Source organism: Balaenoptera acutorostrata, chromosome 20, assembly GCF_949987535.1.
Source record: "Balaenoptera acutorostrata chromosome 20, mBalAcu1.1, whole genome shotgun sequence".
NCBI lineage: Eukaryota > Metazoa > Chordata > Mammalia > Artiodactyla > Balaenopteridae > Balaenoptera > Balaenoptera acutorostrata.
Genome location: NC_080083.1, coordinates 56563162 through 56587553, shown reverse-complemented (window position 1 = coordinate 56587553; position 24392 = coordinate 56563162). Strand labels below are relative to the sequence as shown.

The 24392-nt window shown below is 54.0% G+C and overlaps 1 protein-coding gene across 1 annotated transcript in view; it reads left to right on the top strand.

Annotated features, from left to right (window-relative positions):
- The window catches only part of SAP30BP (SAP30 binding protein), a 34102-nt gene extending 14158 nt beyond the window's left edge, over nucleotides 1-19944 (top strand). Inside the window, exons 4-11 of the mRNA XM_007185695.3 lie at nucleotides 6696-6738; nucleotides 12467-12555; nucleotides 14685-14776; nucleotides 15605-15665; nucleotides 16045-16096; nucleotides 17510-17568; nucleotides 18390-18474; nucleotides 18747-19944. Of these exons, the coding sequence (XP_007185757.1) occupies nucleotides 6696-6738; nucleotides 12467-12555; nucleotides 14685-14776; nucleotides 15605-15665; nucleotides 16045-16096; nucleotides 17510-17568; nucleotides 18390-18474; nucleotides 18747-18928 (663 nt within the window). The 3' untranslated portion in view covers nucleotides 18929-19944. The remainder of the gene's footprint in view (nucleotides 1-6695; nucleotides 6739-12466; nucleotides 12556-14684; nucleotides 14777-15604; nucleotides 15666-16044; nucleotides 16097-17509; nucleotides 17569-18389; nucleotides 18475-18746) is intronic.
- The last annotated feature ends 4448 nt before the right edge of the window (nucleotides 19945-24392 follow it).

Sequence of the window (24392 nt, the reverse complement as noted above, 5' to 3'; positions counted from 1 at the left end):
TACAGCTTTCAAGAAACTCAGGGTCTTCAGGGGTCTTGAATCAAATCTGTGGTTACGCTTGCAGTAGTCAGATAATAAAGTCTCCCCCGGGCTTCCCTGGTGGCGCAGTGGTTAAGAATCCGCCTGCCAATGCAGGGGACACCGGTTCGAGCCCTGGTCTGGGAAGATCCCACATGCCGCGGAGCAACTGGGCCCGTGAGCCACAACTACTGAGCCTGCGCGTCTGGAGCCTGTGCTCCGCAACAAGAGAGGCCGCGACAGTGAGAGGCCCGCGCACCGCAATGAAGAGTGGCCCCCGCTCGCCGCAACTAGAGAAAGCCCTCGCACAGAAATGAAGACCCAACACAGCCATAAATAAATAAATAAATAAATAAATAATTTAAAATAAATAAATAAATAAATAAAGTCTCCCCTTCAGAAGTGGCTCCAGCCGGAGCTTTGCCTTCACATGAATTCTGGTTGGTTCCACGTGACAGAGCATCAGCGCCATGCTGAGCCCTGCGGGCATCACTGGAGACAGGATTTTCAGAGAGAGACCGTTCCTCTCCCCTTCCCCGCCTTTGCTTCAGTCTACAAGGCCAGCTCTAGAGCTGGCTTAGTTTGTCTTGGCAGATGCCTGTTTAACGCTTTTCCTGTAGAAACCTCTCTGCTTGGGGGAGCTGAGCCTTCCCGGCAATGAGCTGGGAGTGAAGGCGAGTCCATTGCATCCAAAGTGGCCCCACCAACTTCCGCCCATTTTTGTGATAAGTTGAGTGTTTCCATCCCCAGGCAGGCAGCCTGCCATGGCAGTGGCCCAATCCTGACCCAACAGGATACAACGGAAGGAAATGTGCTGGTGATGGGCTTTCTCCAGGGCTCTCCTGGGTGTGTGGGTAGAACAACCCACGCCAGGCATTTGTGCCACGGGTGGGCTGTCGCCCACACAGCACTGGGTTCAGTGACTTCCACTAAGTCTTGGATTACTGCCACTCTCGATCCACGCCCTCACCCGTGTCTGTCAAACGACAGTAATTTTATTCTGGAGCTTGGAGGTATCTCAACAAAAGTTCCAGAATTGCTGCTTTCTTGGCAACCTGAAGTGACTCACATGTGCCTCAGAAAACCTCGTTTGACCATCAGCTTGAAGCTTTCAGGGGGGCTTCCTAGGCACACCAGTGGCTTCTGAAGCAGCAGGATTGTCTGCCCACAATTTCATGAGCCTGTCGTGAGAATTAAATGAGATCTTTCACTGAAGTGCTTAGCGTGATACCTAAAATTATTCCCCTAGACTGAATTTTGTTCATTCCACATGCCCAGTGTTTGGCCCATTGCCTGGTACATAATAAATGCTTGGTAAGTTATTTGTGGCATAAATAAATGAACTATACGATAATTCTTTTTTTGTCAAGATTAGGAGCAACAAGGTAGATTTAAGGTTTTTTTTAAATTCAGCATTGGTGCCTCCACGCACACACCTTCCTGCTTGTCCCATATCAACCTTTATTGCAGCTCTAGCCCCTTTATTTAGCTCCTCCGCTGGCCTCCCTTTCTTATATCGAGTCCACACATTGAAATTAACTGTGGACTTGAACAGGTTTGGAGTCTGGGGGTTAACGCACTGCAGGTGATGGTGGCTTTGAAACCCTAAACTGGACTGAAGAAAAACTGGCCACTGGGCAGTTAACTGATTAGAAAGGAGAGAGAGAGGGAGAAAGTGTGTGTATGTGTGTCTGTCTGTCAGTGTTTGAGCACCTGTTGTGGGCAGGGCACTGACTATTGCAGGTGCTGGGAACACAGTGGTAAATAAGACAGAGCACAGAATAGGGCACATGTCGTCTCGTTGGCCAGATGCGGGTGTGGTGGAGGAAAGCTTCCTTGAACCAAGGTCTGAAGTCTGAATGGGGCTTACTAGGCTGGAGTGGGGAGGGGGTGATCTAGGGAGCAGCTTTGCCAGGATCCGGGTGGGGGGAGGGTGCTGAAGTGGCCGGCAGGGAGCCCCCGGGGCCTCAGGCCACAGTGAGGGTTCATTTTTAAGTGGGTACCCTGCTCCTGAAGTGAGATGTCATTAGGGCGTTATAACTCCTGGGGCAGCCCCAGATCTGAGAGGACAGAAGATTTGGGAGACTTTGTTTTGCTAATCTGCCTCCCCAGCTGCCCCCTACTTTTAAGGTGCAGGATTACGTCATCCAACAGAAAACATGTCTGTAGCATTCTTTCCCATGGAGCAGGGAGAGGCTACCCTTTGCCCTCTGTTCAGAGTGCTTTCTCTGTGCCTGATGCTCCCAGAACTGGGGAGAAAAGGCGACGTTGAGGTCTGGCAGAATCCAGCTGCCGGAAGCTCCGTTGCTCTGTCTCAAGTTGGACGCCGGACCTTTGAGTGCACTTGGTGGGCTGGTTCCGGGAAGGTTTGATGAAGCATTGTTGGCTGTAAATAAACCTCCATTCTCCCCACCAGAAGCTGCTCCTCCTCTGCTGAGTAAATCCTCCCAGCTCACATGGCAGCTTGTCCCGCTTCGTGGAGCCATATTGTTTTTCCTTCCTTCCTCTGCTCCAGTCATAGTTTTGCCGGTGGCTGGACTTTTATATTCTCTGCAGGGGGAACCACATTTCAGATTCTGTAATTCCTGAGGACAAGGCCCCTGCCATGGCTGTTAGATTCTTCCACATCTCAGGCACAGTTGATTAAGAAGTCAGCAGTGTTGGGTTCAGACCACAGTCCTCCAGGGATGACCCCCAGCCCGCAGCAGCCACTCGCGCCCCGGTTGGTGGGACTGAAGTGAAGCCCAGGGAGGTTGGAGGGGTACAGACAGTCTGAAGAAGAGGCCTCAGAGCTCTCTTTCCTCCCCTCCCTTTCCAGTCTTCTCACTAGGCTTCTTAGGAAGATGTGGATTTTGTTTTGCTTTGTTTTTCCTTGTGTCTTAATTGGACTTGAACTAGAGAGCAGAAATGGTTTACCTGGTATTTTCTCTTAGAAACTGCTATGTGAGATGCTCTCCTAGGCAAGAAAAGCACTCAGCCTGCTGTGTCTGAGGGGCGTGTGCTGTCATGCCCAGGTCTGGCCAGGTCTCTGGGCTGTGGGCTTCATGCCTCCCGGCTGACGCAGACATCCAACTGTCTGGTAAATAGATCTCCAGGCTGAGTTCATTTCTTTGAAGAACTGAATATCCACCTGGAGGCCAGGGAGGGTGGATTCACGCAAGTCAGGGCAGGTGTCCTTTGTGCCTTCGGAAACACCGCTTTGGGGGAAGAAAAGGAACAGTGGGGGTTCTTGTTGCTTTTCACTTGTATCCGCTTTGCTGCTCCCTTTCTGCCTCTTTAAGGACATACTGAGACTCTCTCTATAGCAGGCTTTGTAAAACCAGTTTCTTGAAGTACTGGCAGTTTAATGGTGTGAACCTTCCTTCTATCTCCTTAGCTCTGTCCTTTTAAATACTTCATCCGTTGTTTTTTCTGACACCATGGCTGGCTTCCGAGATAACTATCATGGGTGCATTGTTCATTTTTGTGCTGAATTCCTGGTATCCGAGGCATGACTGTCTCTCTGGGTCTTTGTCTTGAATGTGGACCCCCCTCTCCTCCCCGCAAGGCTGCTTTCATTGGATGAAACTTGCCTCAATGGACAGTTGAGCATAAATGGTTCTAAAAAGCATCTTTGGGGTACTGGACCCCTGTCTTCAGTGGTCTCACTGGACACCCCGACTCTCCCTCCTTGCTGGGCTTTCTTCAGCATCACTTGAAGTCCTGCACCCAACTCCACTCCAAGAGCCTGTGATGCTGTGGCTCAGGCCCTTTGTTGTGGGGCAGAGCCAAGCCCTTCTTCTCGGGCTCAGGGCAGGGGCCGGGGGCCGGGGGTTAGGCTGCTTTAGGATCCGGAAGCACCACGTCGTCGGCTTTCTTCTTTGGGGGCACCTTGGTACCACACCACATGCCCAGGAGCTCAGCAGGCCCACAACCAGCTTGTTCACGTCAAAGGGCAGAGGAATTCCATTCTAAAGCGTAACAAGGTGTGGCCACCAGGAGTCACAGAGTCCCACTGTTTGATTCTCCAGGGCCTTAGGAGTCACACGGGTACATGTGACACGAATGGGGGATCTGAACAACGACAGATTCCAAAGTCTTTCCAGGAGACCTTTGTGCAGAATGATATGGCTTCCAGTCTGTGGAGACTCATTTGTACTTTTGGCTTTCAGGAGTTTCTCAAGGCAGGAGAATCTTCTCTTGCTTGCAGTTGGGTCCATGGTCCATTAGTCGATACTTTGCTTGGGGATAGTGTGGAGCTGGATTCCGCTGCTGGGAAGGTGGGGTGGGACTTCTTCCTGGGGGTGCTGGGTTTGGGATTGAATAAGAGGCCATAGCTCCAGGGGACTTCGGGTGCTCTCTGGGCACTACCCGCCCCTTCTGTCCGTGTGTGTCTGTGTGTGTGTCTGTGTGTGTGTGTGTGTGTGTGTGTGTGTGCGCGCGCGCACCCTGTGAGGGCAGAAAACCAGAGACTAGACTAGTTGGCAGATTGAAACCAACTACCCAGTTAATTTTTTTTTTGTGGCATGTGTAAAAAGATAAACTTGGGGGGAAATGAGGAGCCAAGCCAAAAAAGGAAAGACTGAACGAAGTGGAAAAAACTTCCTGTTTGTGATTTTGCCCTATCATTTCTTTTTCTCCCAGAGACGTGACTAAACAGACCTCAGCTAAGCCAGGCCAGGACCTTGTGATATGCAGGAATCCCCACCTCTCCCCACCCCTCCCCCTCCCTTCGCTGGGGCACAGGAGAGCCCCAGGGAGCCTCACAGCCTTTAATCTCACCGAGGAGCCCCTGGTGTGAACAAGTACTTTCCCCTTTGAAGAGAAGCTGCCTGTTTGGCGACTAACTTCCTGTGCCTCTGGAGCAGATGCGGCTGAATTCCCACGTGGATATCTTGCCTCTTTCCTCGCTTCTCTGCATTTTGGCCACGAAAGGGGCTGGGGCAGTGCTTTGGGAAAGAGCTCTAGGGGGCCTTTGAAGAGTTAACGGGTCAGTCCTGTACGACCAGCCAAATGGCCTGGGAGGGGAGGAAGGATGTACCCACCTGATGCTTTCCCACAATTAGCACCCAGAAAGCTGTCCCCTAGAGGGAAAATTTAAGGACCTTTTACAGTCCAACGTTTTGTTACTGCCACGCTCTTTAACATTGGTTCCTCCGGAGTCACAGCTCCGAAGGGATTGTTTTGGGACCCGTGGAGACCGGCTCTCTCTGGCGAGCAGCTGATGGATAAGCAGCCTGAATTTGGCACGGCAGCCCTCGGGTGCGCCTCCGCTTTGCCCACCTGATCGGCAGGGGGCGGGTGGCTGGAGGAGATGGTTGCTAAGCAGCCTGGCCTGGGCGTTATGCCCGTCCAGGTCGAATGAATAGCTGCAGTGTGCCGAAGAATGAGGGGGTTTTGGCCTGTCCCAGAACCAGGAGGAACTTTTTGGAGAAGGGGGCTAAGAACTGCTGCTCTGGTCTTGGCGTGGAGCCCGGGGGTTGGGGGTGGTCTTCCTGCCCCTTCCATTCTGAGACGTCACCTCGGTGTAACATTGCTTCGTGTCAGCAGAGTGCGCAGAGCTCCACGGCCGTTTCCATGTGCCCATCGGGTCCAGAGTTGTTACTGTCTTATGTCCTCCCTCACCAACCAGAGGGAGGGGGCGTGAGAGCCAACCATCTCATGAGCACAGCTTCTGCCACTGTGATCATTACCGTGTTATGGCACTTGGGACCCCTGGCCTAACTGTGTTTGAGGGGCTCGGTTTCCCCAGAAATGGGGAAAGCAGGTACGTTCCTGCCGTTGTGCATTTGGGGCAGCAGAAGCAAGGAAAGGCCTTCCTCCCCAAGGTGCCCGGGTGTGTGACCACGGCTGGGACTGTGCCTTCTCCGGGCTGATTTGGTTTAGATGAAGCATTTGCTCTGAGCAGTGAAATCCAGAGCAAGTCCAGAGCAGTCTGAGGAGAAACCTCTGCTCCTAGGGCTCTGCACGCCGCCAGAACTGAAGGACGTGTGGGAGTGGGTGCTGGGGACGGGGGTTTGCAGGAAGGGTCAGAGAAAGCTTTTCTTTGGCGGGACTGTGAGCCAACGTAAGGCGAGCTGACAGGTGGGCCAGCGAGAGCCAGAGCGAGGCTGCCTCCAAGCCGGGCCTTCCTGGGGCCAGTGCCGTGACTTGTTGAAGGCCTGCTGCCTGCCTGCCCCCGGTTCCCTGAGCTACCCCCTTGTGATAAAGCCTCTCTTTTTTTGCTGAAACTGAGAGTAAGAAAAATCTCTTGGGAGCAGACAGTCTTTTGCGTTTTGGTCTTGCGATTCTCGTGTTGTAAAGTGCCACCTCTTGCTTCCTGGGCACCAGCTGGAGGCGCTGGTGTTCTGGGGCGGCTGGCCGGGCCCTGGGAGAGCAGCGAGCAGGGTCCAGGTGGGCAGCTGTCCATGGCTGGTGTTCGCCTTCCTCATCGTTGGGGGTACTGGTCACGCCGGGGGCCCGTGGACGAGAGACAAGCAGGTGTCTGGAACATCCCAGCTGCTCTGATGAAGGAAGGAGGGGTGTTCGGAGGTTCAGGGGCCCCAGGATCCCCCAAAGTATCCGCTCACTCTCGGGGCTCTTTACGGTGCTTTCACCTTTTCTCCTTCCTTAAAAGTCCTGAGTGGTGTCAGTGAGGAGAGTGACTGTGGGTCAGGAGGCCCGGGCTTACTCCTTGTGTTTCTGTTTTTCTTTTGCAGGATAACCCAGAAGTAGAAAAGCGAGATCCCCAGGAATTAGTTGGTGAGTATCCGGGGGTGGGGGGGGAGCCTCGGGGGCAGGTCTCCGAGCCTCACCCAGAGCCAACTGGCTTCCAGCCACGCAGGCGGCTTCTCTCTGCTTCGGCCAAGGCAACTGTTCTGCTGCAAGCCTGCGTCTTCAGACTCTCACAGGGCCTTTGGCATTTTCTAAGATGTCTGGATAAGACACCCAGGGAAAAATTCTTCTTTGACAATCAGATTCATGGTGCGTTTCACTGGGCTTTGGTCATTTGCCAGTGTTGTCAAGAGGGATTCAGGGCCCCCTTCAGCTGGGAGCTCGTTCCCCTTGTGCCCTGCGCCTGTCCTCCGGCCTTGTACCCCCGCAGCCCCCTCCGCTGGCATATTCACGGGCTCAAGGAGCAAACGTGTGGCCTCTGCTGGCACCCTACTCTGTCCCCAGGAGGGAACATGCCTGACAGCCCTGGGGTCTGGGGCCCTTTGTGTGACTGGCCAGGGCGGTTACATTTCTGGAAAGTGACACACGTGTCATCCCAGTTCTGTGTTAACCTCAGCCTCTTAATCCTTTTAGGAAGCCTCTCAGCTCCTTCAGTTTGGCCACGGACTTTGTAAGGGCTCTCCCAAGGCCTGGCCCAACCTCACGGTGGGGGGACCTGCCCTCCCTCTCTGTGGCGACTGTGCCCGTCTCTCTCTGTCTCTCTCCGCCTGCCCCACTGGTCTTCACAAAGCGGGTTCCTGCTCCCTGTGGCCCTGCTTCTCAGGCGGCCTGCAGAGCCCGCTCCTCTGTTTCCAGACGGAGCCTTTGAGACGTACTTAACTCTGCCCTGGGAAGCCCCGGACTCAGCCTGGAAATGCTGCTTCCTGCACCCCCTCCAACCTGACCTTTCTCTGGATAGGATCCCTTCACCGGTGATGGGAGATAGGGACCCATTCTGGTTTTCCGGACTGAAAGAACTGAAAATTGTTCATTATATTTGTCTTCTGAGGAAGGATTGGGTAGCAGCGTGACCACACTGAGCAGCCCAGATGCCCAGTGGGATCCTGCCTTTATCCCCGAGTTTTCTGATGAGTGGGGTATGAGTCTTTCCCACCCTATAAAAACCCAAATTTTCCTAAAACCTTAGAGTTTGCTCTTGGAAAATGGCGCTGTAGGGGTGGCCCAGTGGGCTTCACGGGCAGAGAGAACAGAGCACAGCCTCACCGGGCTGCCCGTGGCCTTTCCCGAGTGGGGGATGGCCTGGAGCCTCGGCCTCCTCTCGCCTCCGGTCCCTGCTGTTCACACCGAGACGCTGGGGGTGGGGCGTGGGGTCCGAGGCGCCTGCCCAGGAGCCCAACAAGGCAGCGCCCTCCACTTCTGCTGGCAGCGCTTGGTGAGCGGTGCAATGTGTGTGGGCACCAGCCATCTCAGCCCCGACTTCTTCCACAACCGGCTTTCACTTGTGCTCTCCTTGTTACTTTTTGAAAATAGCTTTGTTGAGGTGTAACTTACATAGAGTAAGATTCGCCAGCTTTTAGTGTTAACTCCCACCACAGTCGTGACGTAGAACATTTCCATGACTCCAAAGTGTTCCCCCGTACCCCTCCCCTTGCAGACATTTCCTCCCTCAGCCTCAGGCAAGCAGTGATCTACTTTCTTCGCTGTAGTTTTGTCTTTTTTAGGATTTCTTATAAATCAGGATTTGTTGGCCTCGGCACGATTGACATTTCGGGCTGGATAATTCTCTGCAGTGGGGGCCTGGCCTGTGCACCGTACAGTGTTTTAGTAGCATCCCTGGTCTCTGCCCACTAGGTGCCAATCGCAACCCCCTCGTCCTGCCAGATATGACAACGAAAAATGTTTCCAGACACTGCCAGATGTTGCCTTGGGGGGCAGAAATGCCCCTGGTTGAAAACCATTGATACAAATGGAATCACAGTTTGTTGGGGGATTTTCTGTTGCTTTTTTGTTTGTTTGCTTGTTTTTTGGTCTAGTTTCTTACACTTCCCATAGTGTTTTTGAGACCCATGCACGTTCTTGAGAATATCCATAGTTTCTTTTTTTTATTGCTAGTATTATCTCATTGTAGAGTTACACCGCAATTTCTTGAATCCAGTCACCCACAGAGAACACAGGTGGAGCTTTAAGCCTCATAGTTTGGATTCCTCTTCCCATTTCTCACTGAGGAGGTAGTAGTTGATCTGTACAGAGTGGCTTCTGCTCATGGGACCATGGTTGTCAGCCCCTCTGCCTGAACTCAGCTCCTTTTTTTTTTTCTTTTTTTAAAATTTTATTCATTTATTTATTTTTTGCTGCGTTGGGTCTTCGTTGCTGCGCACGGGCTTCTCATTGTGGTGGCTTCTCTTGTTGCGGAGCACGGGTTCTAGGTGTGCGGGCTTCAGTAGTTGTGGCACACGGGCTCAGTAGTTGTGGCTCACGGGCTTGGCTGCTCCGCGGCATGTGGGATCTTCCCAGACCAGGGCTCAAACCCGTGTCCCCTGCATTGGCAGGCGGACTCCCAACCACTGCACCACCAGGGAGGCCCCTCAGCTCCTTTTATTCATGCCTCTGGATGTAGGACTTGGGTTGCTCTGCTGGCGTGGGCAGCGTTTTCATATGTATAGACAGCCCCAGGTTTAATGGAGCAAAGGAAAGCAGAGAAGCTGGCCCAGGGCTCCCCAGCACTGTAGCTGCCTGACAGAGCTAAGCGTGGGTGTCCTGCCATCCCCTCCAGTTGCCCCACTGGTGCCCCGTGGGTGGGCCTGGAACAGTGGCCCTGGGTGGTAAGCCAGTTGGGTCTCTAGTGAGCCAGAGACACTCCACTGCCTCCTGCTTCCAGCCCCACAATACCTGCCAGGCATCCCTTCACTCCTGCCATTACAGAAGCCCAGCTGACTAGCTGCTCCTGCGCAGATTCATACCTGGCAACTATGGATACCAGCACTGTTTTGGGACTTGGGCGCGCACCTGGGGTGAATCATGCTGACGGCAGGCTTCTCAGACCCTGAGTATGGCTGCCTGCCTAGAGCACCCCAAGCAGACCTGGAGCAGCTACAGACACGAGCTGCCCCCATGTGCCTGGATACGCATCTCGATGTGCTTCCAGGGAAGATGGTTTGAGGCTGGCTGCTCAATAGCCATATATGTGGGTCTGATGTCTTCTGCTTTCGATTCATTTTGAGACTTAGGAAAGACAGAATCACAGAAAGATTGCTCCTGAAATCTGTGAGGTAAACTTTTATCGAGTTTCCTGAATGTATCCCTTCATTTGCCAGCTACTCCCGAGGAATTTTCTCATTCCTAGCCCAGTTCCAAGCCCAGGAGCTCAGGAGGGGCTCTCCCTCTCCCTGTCACACTGTATGCCGTTTGAGCCCAAGTGTGGCTGGGTTGCTAATGGCAACAGTGCCACACCCTGTTTTTCCAAAAGGCTTTCATGGCAAATGCCAGAGGGCACTCTTTGTCTCTCTGTCACATGCACACATACACTCTCCACCCCAGGGAAGCCTTGACCCTCTTTGCTGTGCGCCCAAAGCCTGCCCCGGCCCTCCTTGCTTTTGTTGCTGATGCTTACGAAATGCGAGAACCAGCACACCCCAGCTGATTCCACTCTCAGCCGGCCTCTGCAGCCTGCTTGAGCCTCAGGCTTAGACCTCCTGCCTCTCCCAGAGCTGGGAGGAAGGAGGAAGTCAGGATGAGATTGAACTCCTGCCAGATCTGGGTGTCCCTTGCTTCTGGAGACAGGAGACAGAGGAGGGTGCTGGGCAAAGAGAAGCACATGGTTCTGTGGTGAAAACTGCTCCCAGGCTGCACTGGTGTCTCAGTCCACAGCAGGATATGTCACCCAGTCTCTGTCCTCTTCCTTCACCCAAAATGGCAGATCTAGTGCTCTGTTCCTGGGGCACGTCCAGTGAGAATCCACCGACAGTGAGAATCGGCACGTGTATCCAGGGTAGGAGACTGTGCCTGGGCTTGGGCCCCAGCCTCAGTGTTTACAGTGTGTGCAGGCTCCTTTGGCAGCAGCTGAGACTGACTAGTGAAGCTCGAAGCAGAAATCAAAGCACTTTATGTGCTAAGAAAATATTAACCCAGCCTTGGGAGAGAAGGGGAAGGCTCGCTAGGCCATCCCCAGGCAGTCCAGGCAGCCACTTGGGGCTAAGAAGTCTCGCCTGGGGCCAGGCACACGGTGGGTACCCAGTAAGTACTTGCCGGATGTCATTGGTGCTGGCTTGTGCATTCTTTGCCTTCATCCTGCCCCACCCCGCTCCGCCTGCTGTTTGCTCACTGTATAGTCCTTTTCATGAGAGGACGTTTTAAAAGCACATACAGAATCTTACAACAAACAGTGCATTGTCTGAGTGATCCAGAGCACAGCTCTGCAGTCACAAGGGTGGCCAGAGGCAGCGTGGAGGGGAGTGGAGAGAGAGAGGAGCTTGGGTGGCCAGAGGCAGCGTGGAGGGGAGTGGAGAGAGAGAGGAGCTTGGGTGGGCAGGGGCAGCATGGAGGGGAGTGGAGAGAGAGAGGAGCTTGGGTGGCCAGAGGCAGCGTGGAGGGGAGTGGAGAGAGAGAGGAGCTTGGGTGGGCAGGGGCAGCATGGAGGGGAGTGGAGAGAGAGAGGAGCTTGGGTGGGCAGGGGCAGATCTCCAAGGGAATTGCCCCCTGGGAGTTGTGGTTCTTCACTTCACAATCAGACCTTTTGTTCCCAAGAACGAAGTGGACCAAGAGCGGGTTGATTGGTTTACTAGTAAAGGGCCGTGGACTGCTCAGGTGGCGCAGTGGTTAAGAATCCGCCTGCCAGTGCAGCGGACACGGGTTTGAGCCCTGGTCCGGGAAGATCCCACATGCCGCGGAGCAGCTAAGCCCGTGAGCCACAATTACTGAGCCTGCGCTCTAGAGCCCGCGAGCCACAACTACTGAGCCCGTGCTCCGCAACAAGAGAAGCCACCGCAATGAGAAGCCCGCGCACCACAACAAACAGTAGCCCCCGCTCGCCACAACTAGAGAAAGCCCGCGTGCAGCAACAAAGACCCATTGCAGCCAAAAATTAATTAATTAATTAATTTTAAAAACCATTAAAGGGCCCTAAGCTAATAACCAACAGGTCCTTCTGTAAATGTCATTTATGCACAAGGCAGCATTGCGTGCTCTGAGTCCCGAAGCCTGGGGAGCCCTGAGCCGCTCCTGTAGCCTGGATAGCAGAGCCTGAGGTGAGAAGGATGGCACCAAGCAACCCTGAGTCTCCGGGGTTCTGGGAGGGCGTTTCAGGGGCAGAGCCCGGGGGGCTGGAGCCGGTCACGTTATGAGCCAGCGGTGTGCACATCTCTTCCCAGCCTCAAGTTCAGCGACTTCACATTGGTAGCTTGACATTAGCCATGGGGAGAATTTACACCACAGAAACGGGCAGATGCTGCAGGTCGTGGCTGTGCCCCTCCCCGCCTCCCAGCTGGGTGTTAAACATCCACCAGCGCGCCCCAGGACATAGCCTTTCGTGGGTGAGCTGCTGTGACGTGGCCACACGCCATCTTTATGCTCGTGCCCTCCGCCTGACCTTCTCTTCCCCTGGGTTGGCACGTGCCGGCTCCTTCTGGTCATTTGATCTCAACTCACAGGCACCCTCTCGGAGTGCTACTCCAGACACCCTGTTTTACTGTTTCGTAGCGTGTATCCCTCCTCGAAAGTGTGTTATCGGCCTTTTTTGGGGGGGGGATTATTGTCCATGTCTGTCCCCCACCCTAAGCCTCCCACCCACCCACAGAATTCTTCTCTGTTCTTTCCACAGCCTCCTTTTCTGAAAGAGTCCGGAACATGTCACCTGATGAAATCAAGATCCCGCCGGAGCCGCCCGGCAGATGCTCAAATCACTTACAGGTAAGCACAGCGCTCGGCTGCTGAGGCCCGTGTAGCCTAGGAGGCCTGGGACAGGTGTCTGGCTCAGTCTGACTTTAAGAGGCTTCTGGACGGCCCGAGTGGGAAGGAGCCTGCAGTCCTGGTGACCTCCCTTAGGCTGCTCTCATGAGTTTGCTCTGTACCCGATGCCACCCTCTGCTGCTTCAGCTGGGGCCCCTAGCTGCCCTCAGTGATGTCCTAACCAGAGAAAACAACATGCCTCTTCTGGGCAACCCTGAGCCAATGGGACCATCTCGGAGGGAACTTTGCTAAGAAACTGAGGGATTGTCAGAATGTAAAATAAACAAATAGAAGTGCAAAAGCACAAGCACGGATACGCATAAACTTCAGTCCTCGTTTTCCTGAAATGCCAGCTCACTGGCTCCTTGTCTGACGAAACCTGGTGCAGACCTGACCTGAGGAGATGGAACGGTGAGTGCGGTCACTCCCTTGGGAGCAGGACCTCAGGGGACAGCCGGGATTACACCTCCTGGTCAGCCTTGGTGGTTGTTTCTCCCTGTCCCTCTGCACGTTCCACTGTGAAGGAGACTTTGTGACAGTAGGGCAGACATGCACGGCTGCCCCCAGAGTGGTGCCCGGTCCACCTGCTCTACCTTTGATCCTGTAGGTTCTACTGGTGCCTCTGGCCACACCCCAAGCCCCCGCAGCACGCTGGCGGACGGATGACTAAAGGGACCTGGGGCTGGGGATGCGGCTCACAGTCTCTTCTCCTCCCACAAGTCTCCTGCCTTTGCTGAGGTCGTCCCCCACCACCGCCACCTACCACCCGCCCAGCATCGAGTCACCCCGCGCCAGGCAACGGTCCACAGCCTGTAAGAGCTCTCCAGCAGTCCACCAGGCGGAGACAGGCGGCCCAGCCTTCAAGATCAGAGTATTTCTCCTTCGATCCTCCTAGTGGTAGAAACCATGACACTTGAGCAAACGTTTTAGTTCACCTGAAACGGGAGGACCCGTCTGGCGGCCCAGGAGACACAGAAAAGTCTTCTGTAAAATACAGATCTTCCTCCATCTGCCGAGCCTTCTGGATAGGCTGCCCTCCATCACCCTTAAAGAGATAACGTGGAGGCGTGTCGCACCCAGCTTCTCTCTTCCCTGGTAAATGTGTCACGAACGTCTCTCTGCAATTCAGTGCTTCCTCCAGCCATTCTTGGCTTCCGACAGAGGGAGTGGGTCATCTCTCCTGATGTGCCCAAAGGGCCTCGCTCAGGCCCTCCCAGCCTGCCCACCTCCTCTTGCAGGTGAAGAGGGCCCCAAATGTTTTCCTCTGGACAGTCTGTGTTTAGCTGCTGCTAGTGGGGGAGGCGGCCGAGTGACCCTTACCTGGGCCAGCGCCAGCCTTCCTGGGTAAGACTGCTCCTCCTCAGAGGTGGCTCTGCCCTGAGACTCGGGTTCCTGGGGCCTCTTCATGCGCCAGACAGCCCTGATGCCATCTGTTGTGGACTGCATCTCTGTGGGCCTGGGGACACTTGTGGCATTGGCCCAGATCCCTGCCAGGTGGTTCTTCTGTTTCCCATTGAGCCAGGGCAGGGGCATGGAGGGGAGTTTGGATGAAAAATGACCTCTTGACCCCTGACGGTGCCTCTTGATAGAGTGGTGGGGACCGGCCATCTGTGAGCCACCCCTCAAAGGACACTGGAGAGGCTTGTGACACCTCTACTCCTGCCTTCCTAGATCTCCTGCTGAGGACTTATCCCCATGTTAAAATTCAAAACCAGCCTTCAGCCCCTGCCCGTCAACGCTAAAGCCTGAAACACCTCTTCAAGTGATTCAGGAACTGATTAACCAAGTGGGGATTTGTTCACTGTCTTCTCTGTGGCTTCTCTGCCTTGACCTTCTTATTCTTCCCTCTACTAACCACCCAAAGGGGGTCAGAAGAGAGCAAAGCAAAAGCAGGCTGGTCTCCGTCTATCTTATCTGTGCTCGGTGCTGGTCACAGGCTGGGTGGTGGAAGACCATATGGCCGGAGCAGGGCTTCACGTGGCTCTGTGGCTCTCCTGGGTCCTCATGTCCACACAGCATGTGTGACCACAGACTGGGATCATGAGGCGGTGAGGTTCTGTCATAGTCATCCTTCTGTTTCTCTTCCACAGGACAAGATCCAGAAGCTTTATGAGCGGAAGATAAAGGAGGGAATGGATATGAACTACATTATCCAAAGGAAGAAGGAATTTCGGAATCCCAGGTGAGTTTCCCATGAGCCTGCAGGGTCAGTTGGGTGGTTGATGTTGGACTGGGGAGGGGGATGCCGCCATGGAGGTGGCACGGAGAGGCCCAGCTCAGATCACACCTGAGCCCAAAAGGGCCATCACCCAGACTGCATAACCCTCGCCGAGGCTTACCGTTTACCGTTGAAGAGCCAGATTGAACACGTAAAGCAGAGTGGAAGCCGAGAGACCTGGGCTGGGCAGGGGCGCCTGGCTGGGTTCTCATTCCCACTCTGCTCCTAAAGCATGTGACCTCTCAAGGCCTCAGTGTCCGCTGCTGTTCGATGAGGGGATTGGACCAGATGATCACCCCAGGTCCTTCCACCTCTAGGAAGTGGTTGATTCTGTGCGCAGGTGAGAGGTCTGAGAAACAGAACTGTGTCTGGGTCTTACTCCGTCCAGTGCTCAAGCAAGTGACACACCCAGGAAAGAGCCTCATGTGCGGATAGCCGAGACCTGCCCTGGCCCCTATGGGCCTAAGTGGGGTGGCCCCGACCAAACCACGCACACTGAAGGTCAGATGTCCGGTTAAGAACAGAAACTGCAGCCCTCACCTTGACACCATATTCGTCCTGGCCACTGGCCCCAGTCCATCTCTCTGGGAGGCTGGAGGGCCAGAAGTGACTTTTAATGTCAAGCCAGTGGACATTTCCCCTTCCATCCGGAAGCTTGCTTAGAACAGTTCGGCCGGATTTAAAGGCTTCACCTGAGCCCAGGCACCAAATGGTTCTGATCTCTTGAACTCTGGTGCCACACCGGGCCCGGCTCTCAGGCCTGCTCAGCGCCTTGCGGTTTTCCTCTTTCAGCATCTATGAGAAGCTCATCCAGTTCTGTGCGATTGACGAGCTCGGCACCAACTACCCGAAGGTATGTCCCACCCACAGAGGCTGAGGGTGAGAGAGGGTACCCGGGGCCCTGTGCTCATCCCGCTGGGTCCAGCTTGGCACCTCTGAAGGGTCCACACTGCAGCACTGCCATCTGAGGAGCGCAGTCCCCGTCTCTCGTGTGAGCCCCGGGGCCTCTGATTGGCTAGGGCCTGAGCGTGGACTCGCTGTGCCCTGTAGAACAGCCTGTGCACACATGCATCTCTGCCCTCATAACCCTAAGGAGAACTGGCTGGAGACCAGGGCTAACAGCTGAGCCCCTGTGCCCTTGAAAGCAGGAGACTCCAGGCCAGGAAGATCCACGGGAAGACTCAGGGAAGGCACTTCAACCTTTGCCGCAGCTTTAACCTTTTCTTTTTCAGGATATGTTTGACCCCCATGGCTGGTCTGAAGACTCCTACTATGAGGCATTAGGTGCGTAGCTGTCCGTCTGCCTGCTCACCCATCCGTCTGTCTATCCCTCCCGTCATCAGGCAGCACAGATTTCAGGGTCTCCTCCATGTCCGGCCATGTCTGAGGAGCTGGGTATACAGCCTTGAAAGGTCCAGACCCCATCCCTGACTTATGAGGCTTACAGTACAGCAAAGAAGACAGGATTAAAGGAGTGATCCAGCGATGACAGGTGTGGGGATGGTGGGCGTGCAGGCAGGGCCACATAACTGGGCCAGGGGTGGGGCGGCCTCGCTGAGGAAACTGGGTCCGAGGCGAGGTTTGAAGGTGCACAGAGACTGGCCGAACAGGTGTAGACGGTGTCCCGGGCAGGGGCCAGCGGGAGTGCAGCAATCTCGGAAGGGGCCCATCTGGGAGAACTGGGAGGAATTTCAAACGGCCCGTTTCCTCGGATGCCTGGTCCCAAACCAGCAGCCTGTGAACCAGATCTGGCCTGTAGGTGTGTTTTGTTTGGCCCATACGAGTTTTGTCTTGCTTTAATTTGAATTAGTTGACAACGTTTTATCTAAAAACGTAGGGACTTCCCTGGTGGTCCAGTGGTTAAGACTCCGAGCTTCCAATGCAGGGGGCGTGGGTTCGATCCCTGGTCAGGAAACAAAGGTCCCACGGGCTGCGTGGCGCGGTAAATAAATACATACATACATACATTAAAAAATACATTAAGGGACTTCCCTGGTGGTGCAGTGGTTAAGAGTCCACCTGCCAATGCAGGGGACACGGTTTCAAGCCCTGGTCCAGGAAGATCCCACATGCTGCGGAGCAACTAAGCCCGTGCGCCACAACTACCAAGCCTGTGCTCTAGAGCCCGCAAGCCACAACTACTGAGCCCACGTGCCACAACTCCTGAAGCCCGCACGCCTAGAGCCCATGCTCCGCAACAAGAGAAGCCACCGCAATGAGAAGCATGTGCACCACAACAAAGAGTAGCCCCCGCTCGCCGCAACTAGAGAAAGCCCGCGCGCAGCAACGAAGAACCACGCAGCCAAAAATACATTAAAAATAAATAAATTTATTTTTAAAAATACATTAAAAATACATGCATAAAAAAATGCATACATTAAAAAATAAAAATCCAAGGTTCTGGCTGCTCTTGGTTGCTGAGAAGGTAGTCACACTAGGCCAGCATTCCCAGCCAGCTGAAGCCGGGAACAGCTGACCCCTCCAGACGGCAGTGCACAGCCCCAGCCTCTGGGCCTTTAAGTTTGAGGCCCCTGCTTCATGCTGGCCGAGCGCTGGCACTTAATTTTGCCCACCACAAAGGGATGCTTCAAACAAGAACCCCGGGGAAGCGGCAAGTGCTAGTCCTTCAGCCTGAAGTATCTCCTCGTGTGGGAGTTGTTTCGGCTGCTTGTGTAACTGCCCGTCTTGTCTTCGTAGCCAAAGCCCAGAAGATTGAAATGGACAAATTGGAAAAGGCCAAAAAGGAGCGAACCAAAGTAAGTGATGGACGGCAGTCCTGATGAAGAGGGCAGCTGTTCAGAGCGCACGGGTCCTGCTGGCTAAGCCCTGGGACTTCCAGGCTGCTCTCCCCACAACCACTGGTTCATCGCCTGACGACGCTCTGAGCAGCCTTAGGTGTGCCCTGTGCTGGATTTTAAGCCTCCCTAACTCAGCTTGAAGACGCTTCCCGGTTGCTTCCATTTGGTTTCTTGGCATCTTATATTTGCTGCATTACATCCCTTCACACACACACACAAACACACCACACCCCGTTAACAGCCATAGACCCCTGGGGGCTTTCTCCCTTTGTCGTCATAGGTGTTCTCCTCGGCCTGAACGGAGGCAGATATTTCCTTCCCAGAGCGCTCTGGTCTGTGCCTTTCTTGGCTTCCAGAGCTGACCTCTGCAGCCTGCCTTAGTGCTTCCCTGTAGGTCCCATGCCTGATGGCCCGGCAACCCCTCCTTTTAGGATCCTGAGCACAGCACGCTGCTTCCCAAGCAGCACCGCCTCCCGCGGAGTGTGAGGGCAGGGGCCTGGGCCTGAGGTGGGGCGGCGGGCAGGGGTGCCCGAGCGCAGAGACACAGTGGTGCCGGGAAGGGTCCGATGTCTGTTGGGGAAGCTCTCTTCAGAGGATTAAACCCCCTTCGAGCGCCTGCCCCGCACCTCTCCTACCCCTGGACGGCCAGAGCAGAGCTGATTCTCACGGCCTCCTTTGTGTGGTGTCGACCTCCTGTCCCCTGGGAGCAGACAGCTGGCAGGACGACGTGGATACACAGCTTTGCACGGGTTTTAACGCTCGTCCCTGTCGCCTTCCAGATAGAGTTTGTGACGGGCACCAAGAAAGGGACCACGACCAACGCCGCCGCCGCCACCACTGCCACGGCCAGCACAGCTGTTGCAGGTAGACGGCGGCTCCGCTTCCCGGCCACTCCACAGACGGAGCGAGGGCTTCCCTCCCTTGTTTTGGGGAACAGGGCCTGGCCTCGCTGTGGTTTGTGCTGAGCCCGCTTTGGAGCCTGGGGTGGGGTCCCGGTTCACTGGCTGCACCTTGGCTTTCTGAGGCTAGGAGCCCTGCAGTTTCTGCCCCCTGAGCTCTGACTGCCGGCCTCCTGGAAAGGGAGTGTTGCTTTATGGTTGGTGTTGATCCTGGCTTCTCGCTTGCCTTACCCCCAGACGCCCAGAAGAGAAAGAGCAAGTGGGACTCGGCCATCCCGGTGACGACGATAGCCCAGCCCACCATCCTCACCACTACGGCCACCCTACCCGCTGTCGTCACGGTGACGACCAGTGCCAGTGGCTCCAAGACCACCGTTATCTCTGCCGTGGGCACCATCGTGAAGAAGGCCAAGCAGTGACTGAGGGACCAGCTCGGGGTGGCTCGGACATTCTCCTTTCCTTCAAGGGGAGGAGCCACTCTGGGACTTGACGAGACTGTGCAGCCCGGTGACCCATGCCCACTGGGAGGCGCCACTTTGTATATTTCAGGACTGGGACCTGCTCCCCGGGTGCCACCCCGAGAGGAGACTCCGTGCAGCCTTCCAGCTGGAAGAGACGTTGCTGCAGCAGAGTGGGGCACTGTGGACAGCGTCCTCCACGCCATGGGGTCTGCCGCCCTATTAAAAGCGCTGTATCCTTACATCTCAGCATCTCGGATGCACTGGCCTCTTCTACAGTCTGTTTTCAGGCAAACATGAAAGCTCAAGCGTCCTCCCCATCTTCTTGGTTGGGATTGTCAGGGTTGACAGTGGGATGACCAAAGCCTGTGGCGCTGCTCAGAGAAGGTGGCCCAGGAAGTGACTGTGGTCATTCCCAGTGAACGCCTCTTGGCGTGGGCGGGCAGGGTCCAGAGGGCAGGGGAGGCCCCAGTTCCCGCTGTCTGCTACCCTGACCCTGCAACTCAGCCAGTCCTCAGGCAGGAGCCCAGGCCTCTACTCCCTTGGGGGCAGTTGAGCCCTCCTCGGACCACTTCTTGGACACACCCCAGTTTTTGAAGTCAAGCCAGTGACCAGGAGGGCTGGGGTTGACCCCCAGCCCATGCAGGGAGGGGGCGAGGTGTGAGCAGGCCCGGTGTGGGGAGATGAGTCACCTCCTGGCATGGCTGGGCAGCCGCTCATTGTTTACGTGAAACCCGGCTCCTGGGAGGCTCCCGCCACCCCACCCTTCCTGTGCCGGTTATCTCTGCCCCACAGCAGCACCCGGGCAGCGCCAGTGGCCGCCGGGCTCCTCTTGGGGCCAAAACAGATTTCCCAGCCGCTGCCAGGCCTGGAGTCCGAGGCCGGAGGGAACGGGTCTGCCTTTCCTGCTCTCTGGCAGCTCGCTCCTGCGGCGGGAGGGCTTCGCGTTCAGAGAAGGAAGCGGGGCTGTGAGGAGCAGGGTTGCCTCCCTCGGGCGGGTGGGGGATTAGAAAGGTGGTCCCAAGGTTGTGCCCGATACTGTTGCATGACCAGAGGGGTGTGACAACCCCGCCCTGTGGTCCCCAAAATAGAGATCGAGTCACACTCGCCCCCTCCCCACAAACACACACTCGGCACCGGAAGAGGTCGGTTCTCCCCCTCCCCTCCTTTGTGAAGACTTCGCAACCCTGGAGAGAGGAGCTGCTGTGCCCTGAGTCAGAAGGGGCTTCCTGCCCTGCAGCCTCCTCCGACAGGGACCCCTCGTTCCACAAGGGCCCCGTGGAGCTTGTGTGGGCGGCAGCGTGGGACCGTGGGGACAGCAGGAGCGGGGTCAGCACCTCTGCTCTGGATCCCAGTTTAAAACAAGTTGAGTTTGAGTCACGTCTTGGGCCCTTCTGTAAGCCTTCTTTGTCAGATCACGGTAATAAAGCTTCTTAAGGTGGTTGTGGAGAATCAATGAGATGATTTATACAAAAGTTTTATTAACTGTAGTGTACTCTACACATGTCTGTTGTTGGCCAATCCAGTTCCTTCTTGTTTTAGACCAAGGAGGGAAGCAAACTCCTGAGATGATAAAACTGGCCAGGGTCGTGGCCTTTGACTGTGCTCTGGGCACCCCCAGCCCTGGCCGTCAAGCTGTCCAGTTGGATCAGTAATGACTGTTTCCCCTGCGGGGCTCAGCCACTGGGGCCCTGGGCAATGAACACAGTCTGGGGGTTGGGCAGCCCAGAGTTGGCAGAGTTGTTCCACTTACAAGCCTTGTGAGTGGGGTGAAGGTCTTTAATACCGCTGAATTTCAGTTTATTCTCCTGTAAAACAGGATTGGTGCCTGCCCACCTTAGTTCCACTGAGGGTGCCACAGGGGTGGCTTAGCTTTCTCTCGAGACTGGGTGTCCCCAGCACGTGGGTCCAAAGTCCTCTGTCTCTGCTCACAGACCGCCTGTGCAAGCTGAACCCTACTCCCACCCACCCATACATCCCCTCCCCTCTTCCTATGGTCCTCATCTTGGGTGATGGCATCATGATCATCCAGGGCTCACAGCTGCATCCTGGACCCCTGTGCTCTACCCCACAACGAATGGGTCACTTCAGAAACCCCTCCCCCACCATTGTTATTGCTGCCTCAGTTCACTGATTGCTTCAGCCTCATCTGCTGCCTTTCTCACTCTCCCACTCCCATCCAAGCTCCAGTCCGGCTCTGGGGAGCATCTTCCTGCACCCCAGCTCTGGCCACGTCATGTGCTCTCCCGCTGCCCACAGGAGATTCCACTTCAGCCTGGCAGGCAAGGCCACCAGCATTCTCATCACCTCGCCAGTCTCCCCCCTCCACACCCCGCCCCGCTGCTGACCCTGCCCACGCCCCCATGCTTGGCTTCTCCCAACTTTCTCACCATTGCCCTTGTATCACTCCCTACCTGGGCACAGATACCTTCAAGATGCAGCTCAGATTTTCTTAACCCCTTCCTGACTCCCCTGGGCGTTAGTTGCTCCTTTCTCAGGGCTCCCACATCTCTGATAACACTACTGCCTTACCACTTCTGTCCTCACGTTGGGCTGAGACCACGGTTCTCTTACGAGCGGAAACAACACAATCCAACAAAGCTGTGTCCCAAGTGCTTGGTGTGAGGTAAGTGCCCAAGTGTTTGGAGGGATGGAGGGAGCAGTGGTCCCTGCCCCCATGGTCACTAGACTGAAAATTCCCAACCCATGTGCCAACCTCACAGCATCCCGCTGCACATTGGCCACGTGTTGGCAGTTGATAAGGCTCAGTGATGGGTACTCTCTAATTTTGTGTGTGTGTTTTTGTTTTTTTGTTTTGGAGAGCACACAGAGAAACTGTTTCTTTAAGACAGAAGCAAGGCAGAGATACACACCCAGAGAGAAAGGGTGTGGGCGTCCTCCCTAATGAGGAGGAGCACCTTTATGTATGTTTAAAATCTCTATAATAGAAAAAAAAAGAAAAGTAAGGCCCTTTGAGCCATAAAGAATGAGGAAGATCTCTGTGGCCAAATTTGGAGTGATCTTCAGGAGAGAAAACGAAAAGGGCAAGGTGCCGAACAGTGCATAGAATATGCTTTTGTGTTAGAAAGGGAAGAAATACAAAACAAAAAATAGAGGAAAGAGACACAAGAAAAATCTTTCATTTTAAATTTGAATTGGAAACATCACTATGAACTCATGACTCAGGGACTAAGTATCTTGGCAGTAGCTAAGAATCTGCCTGCCAATGCAGGGGACACAGGTTCAAGCCCTGGTCCGGGAAGATCCCACATGCCGCGGAGCAACTAAGCCCGTGCACCAAAACTGCTGAGCCTACGCTCTACAGCCTGCGAGCCACAACTACTGAGCCCACATGCCACAACTACTGAAGCCCACATGCCTAGAGCCCGTGCTCCGCAACAAGAGAAGCCACTGCAATGAAAAGCCCGCGCACCGCAACGAAGAGTAGCCCCCGCTCGCCGCAACTAGAGAAAAGCCCACGCGCAGCAAAGAAGACCCAATGCAGCCAAAAATAAATTTAAAAACTAAATTTATTTTTTAAAAAAAGATGAACTCGTGATTCAAAAATAAGAAAAAAGTCCCAGCTACGTCCTTTGAAAGGACCCAGAAGCAATGGCCCCCAGTAGGAATGAGCACATGTAGCACCCAAATCTTGATATCTAATACCATTCCCCACTAAAAGGAACCAGGGCTCCTTGGAGAGAAATGGCTGATCTAGAAATCTAAGTGGGACTGGGCCAGTTTGTCTCAGAAAGCAGGGAGGACTGCAAGGAGTGTTTCAAAGGTCAAAGGAGCTGGTTTGAAGAGCTCTCCCACTGGCCAATTATTGTGAAAAAGGAAAAACTCCCTTGCTTCCTATACACTGCTACTCACAACATCCATAAAACGCTTCTGACACCAAATGTGTGGGTTTTCCACGGCCAAGCAATTCTGACACCAACTGCCTGGAGTTAGCTCAGACCCCACAGGTCTGTCCCACAGGACTGCTCCCTACTCAGAGGCCAGTTGCCTGTCTGGGCCTCCCCTGCTCCTGACCAACTGGTTATAAACTGGAGTTTCCCATGACTCCTCCTTGGGCTCAATAATTTGCTAGAATGGCTCCCAGAACTCAGGAAAACAGTTTACTTACTAGATTACTGGTTTATTACAACAGGATACAACTCAGGATCAGCCAGAAGGAAGAGATGCATAGGGAACAGTATGGGGTAAGGGGTGTGGAGCTTCCGTGCTCTCTGGGCATGCTACCCTCCCAGCACTCCATGTATTTAGCAATCTGGAAGCAATCTGAACCCACTTCGATTAGGATTTTTGTGGAGGCTTCATTACTAGGCATGATTCATTAAATCGTTGGCCATTGGTGATGAAACGCAATCTCTAGCCCATCCCCCTTCTCTGGAGGTGGGTGGAGGTTGGGGTGAGGGTGGGGCAATGTTGAGGCTGAAAGTTTCAACTCTCTAATCACGTGGTTGGTTCCCCAGACAACCAGTGCCCCCCAACCTTAGTGGCTTTCCAAAAGTCACCTCATTAACATAAACTCTGGTGTGGTTGAAAGGGGCTTGTTATGAATGACAAAGACTCTCCTTTCACCTTTATCGCTCCGGAGCTGTTCGAAAAAACCATGGACAAAGACCAAATAGGTATTACTTATTATATCGCAACATCACAATTGTAAACTATTGAATAAATGAAAATCCATGCATGCATCGTATTTGAAAAAAGAAAGGAAAAAATGTATTTGCCACCATTTGAGTTGAATATATCAACTCTTTACTCTGAAATTCATAGTTAAAAGAGTTAAGCCTTGTGCACTGTTGATGGGATTATAAAATTATGCAATTGCTATGGAAAACAGCATGGTGGTCCTCAAAAAATTAAAAATAGGACTACCATGTGATCCACCACTTCTGGGTTTATGTCCAATAAAATTGAAAGCAGGGTCTGGAAGGTATGGTTGCACACCCATGTTCACAGCAGCATTATTTATAATAACCAAGAGATGGAAGCTACCCAATGTCCATCAACAGATGAGTGGATAAACAAAATGTGGTCTATACATACAATGAAATATTATTCAGCCTTAAAAAGGAAGGAAATCCTGCCACATGCTACAACATAGACGAACCTTGTGGGCATTATGCTAAGTGAAATAAGCCAAACACAGAAAGACACAGTATATGATTCCACTTACATGAGATACCTAGAGTAGCCAAAATCATTGAGACAGAAAATAGAATGATAATTAATCAGGGGCTGGGGGGAGGGGGAAATGAGGAGCTATTTAATGGGTATAGAGTTTCAGTTTGCAAGATGAAAAAGTTCTGGAAATCTGTTGCCCAACAATGTGTACATATTTAACACTATTGAACTATACACTTAAAACAGATTAAGGGAATTCCCTGGTGGTCCAGTGGTTAGGACTCTGCGC